Below are 2,500 nucleotides of genomic sequence, written 5' to 3'. Positions count from 1 at the left end.
GTGTGTTTTCTGTCTGTGTGTGTTTCTGTGTGTGTGTGTGTTTCTGTGTGTGTTTCTGTGTGTGTGTGTGTGTGTGTGTGTGTGTGTGTGTGTGTGTGTGTTTCTGTGTTGTGTGTGTGTGTGTGTGTGTGTGTGTGTGTGTTGTGTGTGTGTGTGTGTTTCTGTGTGTGTTTCTGTGTGTGTTTCTGTGTGTGTGTGTGTGTGTGTGTGTGTGTGTGTGTGTGTGTGTGTGTGTGTGTGTGCGTAAATTGTGTGTATGCGTAATTGTGTGTGTGTGCATGCATACATGCTTGTGTGTGCACACGTGTTTGTGAGTAAGGACACGCATCTGTGTGTGTGCGTGTGTGTGTGTTAATCTGTGTGTGTGTGTGCGTGTGTGTGTGTTTAATCTGTGTGTGTGTGTGTGTGTGTGTGTGTGTGTGTGTGTGTGTGTGTGTGTGTGTGTGTGTGTGTGTGTGTGTGTGTGTGTGTGTGTGTGTGTGTGTGTGTGTGTGTGTGTGTGTGTGTGTGTGTGTGTGTGTGTGTGTGTATGTGTTCATGTGTGTGTTTGTACTCACCAGTGAAGGAGTACTGGTAGAGCTCCTGGAGGTGAGAGGCGGCCTGCGGAGGGCGGTACAGGATCCGGCCCTGGTTGACATCAGCTTGGGTGAAGAAGGACACTGGATTGTAGGGTCTGTCACGATGCTCCAAAGAACCTGGGGTCACATAGAACTACAGGTCAGTTTATTATGGCTCTCATTGGCTACCATAGTTGGTAATAACTAGTTAGATACCATAGTTGGTAATAACTAGTTAGATACCATAGTTGGTAATAACTAGTTAGATACCATAGTTGGTAATAACTAGTTAGCTACCATAGTTGGTATTAACTAGTTAGATACCATAGTTGGTAATAACTAGTTAGATACCATAGTTGGTAATAACTAGTTAGATACCATAGTTGGTAGTAACTAGTTAAATACCATAGTTGGTAATAACTAGTTAGATACCATAGCTGGTATTAACTAGTTAGCTACCATAGTTGGTAGTAACTAGTTAGATACCATAGTTGGTAGTAACTAGTTAGATACCATAGTTGGTAATAACTAGTTAGATACCATAGTTGGTAATAACTAGTTAGATACCATAGTTGGTAATAACTAGCATGTTGTCCTCCAGATCTGTGATTAAAATATTATAAGCCACGGACAAGCTCAATACAGTCAGGAAGGCTCAATCAAGTCCGGAAGGCTCAATCAAGGCAGGTTAGCTAATCCAAACACAGATAAATGATTTGTAATGATTTCAAATAGTATTTGAACCCAGGTGGTATGAGAGTAAAGCAGTTTATCTGAAAGCTTCCCCTCCTGAATGCTCCTGAGAAGATAGAAGATGGCGGTTTAGATTACCTTGTCCCTGAGGTAGGGGCTTGGTGATGTTGTAGACAAGCTTTTCACTGGGCGTCTCAGAGTCCACAAAGGACAAAGCTGTGGGTGTTAGCACGGTCACACGATCTTCCAGCGCCTGCATGGACACACACACACACAGACGGGCACATACAGATACACATCAGCATGCACTCAGAGATGAGCAGTAGCACACACACTCACACTCAACCCAACACACACACACACACTCCACCCAACACACACACACAGACAGGCACACACAGATACACATCAGCATGCACTCAGAGATGAGCAGTAGCACACACACTCACACTCAACCCAACACACTCACACACACACACACTCACATTCCACCCGACACACACACACAAACTCCCCCAACACACACACACTCAACCCAACACACACACACACACACACACACACACACACACACACACACACACACACACACACACACACACACACACACACACACACACACACACACACATTCCACCCGACACACACACAAAACTCCCCAATACACACACACACACTCTACACACACACACACACACACACACACACACACACACACACACACACACTCCAGCAATATTCAAACCTTGTCTCTGAGATTTTAAGAAGATTATGTTTGCAACAAGATCATTAAGTAATTAAGTATTTACTGCAAGACAATATAAGAAATATATATTTTTTGTCCTATAGACTAAAACCGACAGGTTTGGTTCAAATCCAATACAACACAACACAGAGTGAAACCCTCTGAATTGTCAAGTATTGTAGACTTCCACTATTGTAGATTTTCACTCGGCACTGTACATAATCTAAGACTCTAAGGACAGTAGATAATGTATTTTTGTCCGTCGTCCTGTTTTACCGTTATCTGTAGATCGCAGGCAGGGGCCAGCTGGGGGAACCCTGGGAGTTGAGGCATCACTCCGATGGTGAAGGTCTGAGCATCACTGAGCATGTCTGGGGACCCCTCACTAGACACCTGGAAGAGGAAGACATTTTGAATCACTCTGTAATTTCAAACCTCTATCATCAGTTTGAACCATAACCATAGTCTCTCGTGGACAGACACACATATAACATAAACGGCATCG

General features: G+C 43.8%; 1 protein-coding gene across 1 annotated transcript in view; it reads right to left on the bottom strand.

The window, feature by feature from the left end:
• The window catches only part of LOC118379418 (extracellular matrix organizing protein FRAS1-like), a 420,646-nt gene that overhangs the window by 119,571 nt on the left and 298,575 nt on the right, over positions 1-2,500 (bottom strand). Inside the window, 3 exon segments of the mRNA XM_052479627.1 lie at positions 558-695; positions 1,389-1,503; positions 2,272-2,388. Of these exon segments, the coding sequence (XP_052335587.1) occupies positions 558-695; positions 1,389-1,503; positions 2,272-2,388 (370 nt within the window).

The sequence above is a fragment of the Oncorhynchus keta genome, chromosome 25, assembly GCF_023373465.1.
Source record: "Oncorhynchus keta strain PuntledgeMale-10-30-2019 chromosome 25, Oket_V2, whole genome shotgun sequence".
Lineage (NCBI taxonomy): Eukaryota > Metazoa > Chordata > Actinopteri > Salmoniformes > Salmonidae > Oncorhynchus > Oncorhynchus keta.
The sequence above is the reverse complement of the archived record's forward strand: the minus strand, read 5'-3'. Positions and strand labels throughout refer to the sequence as shown.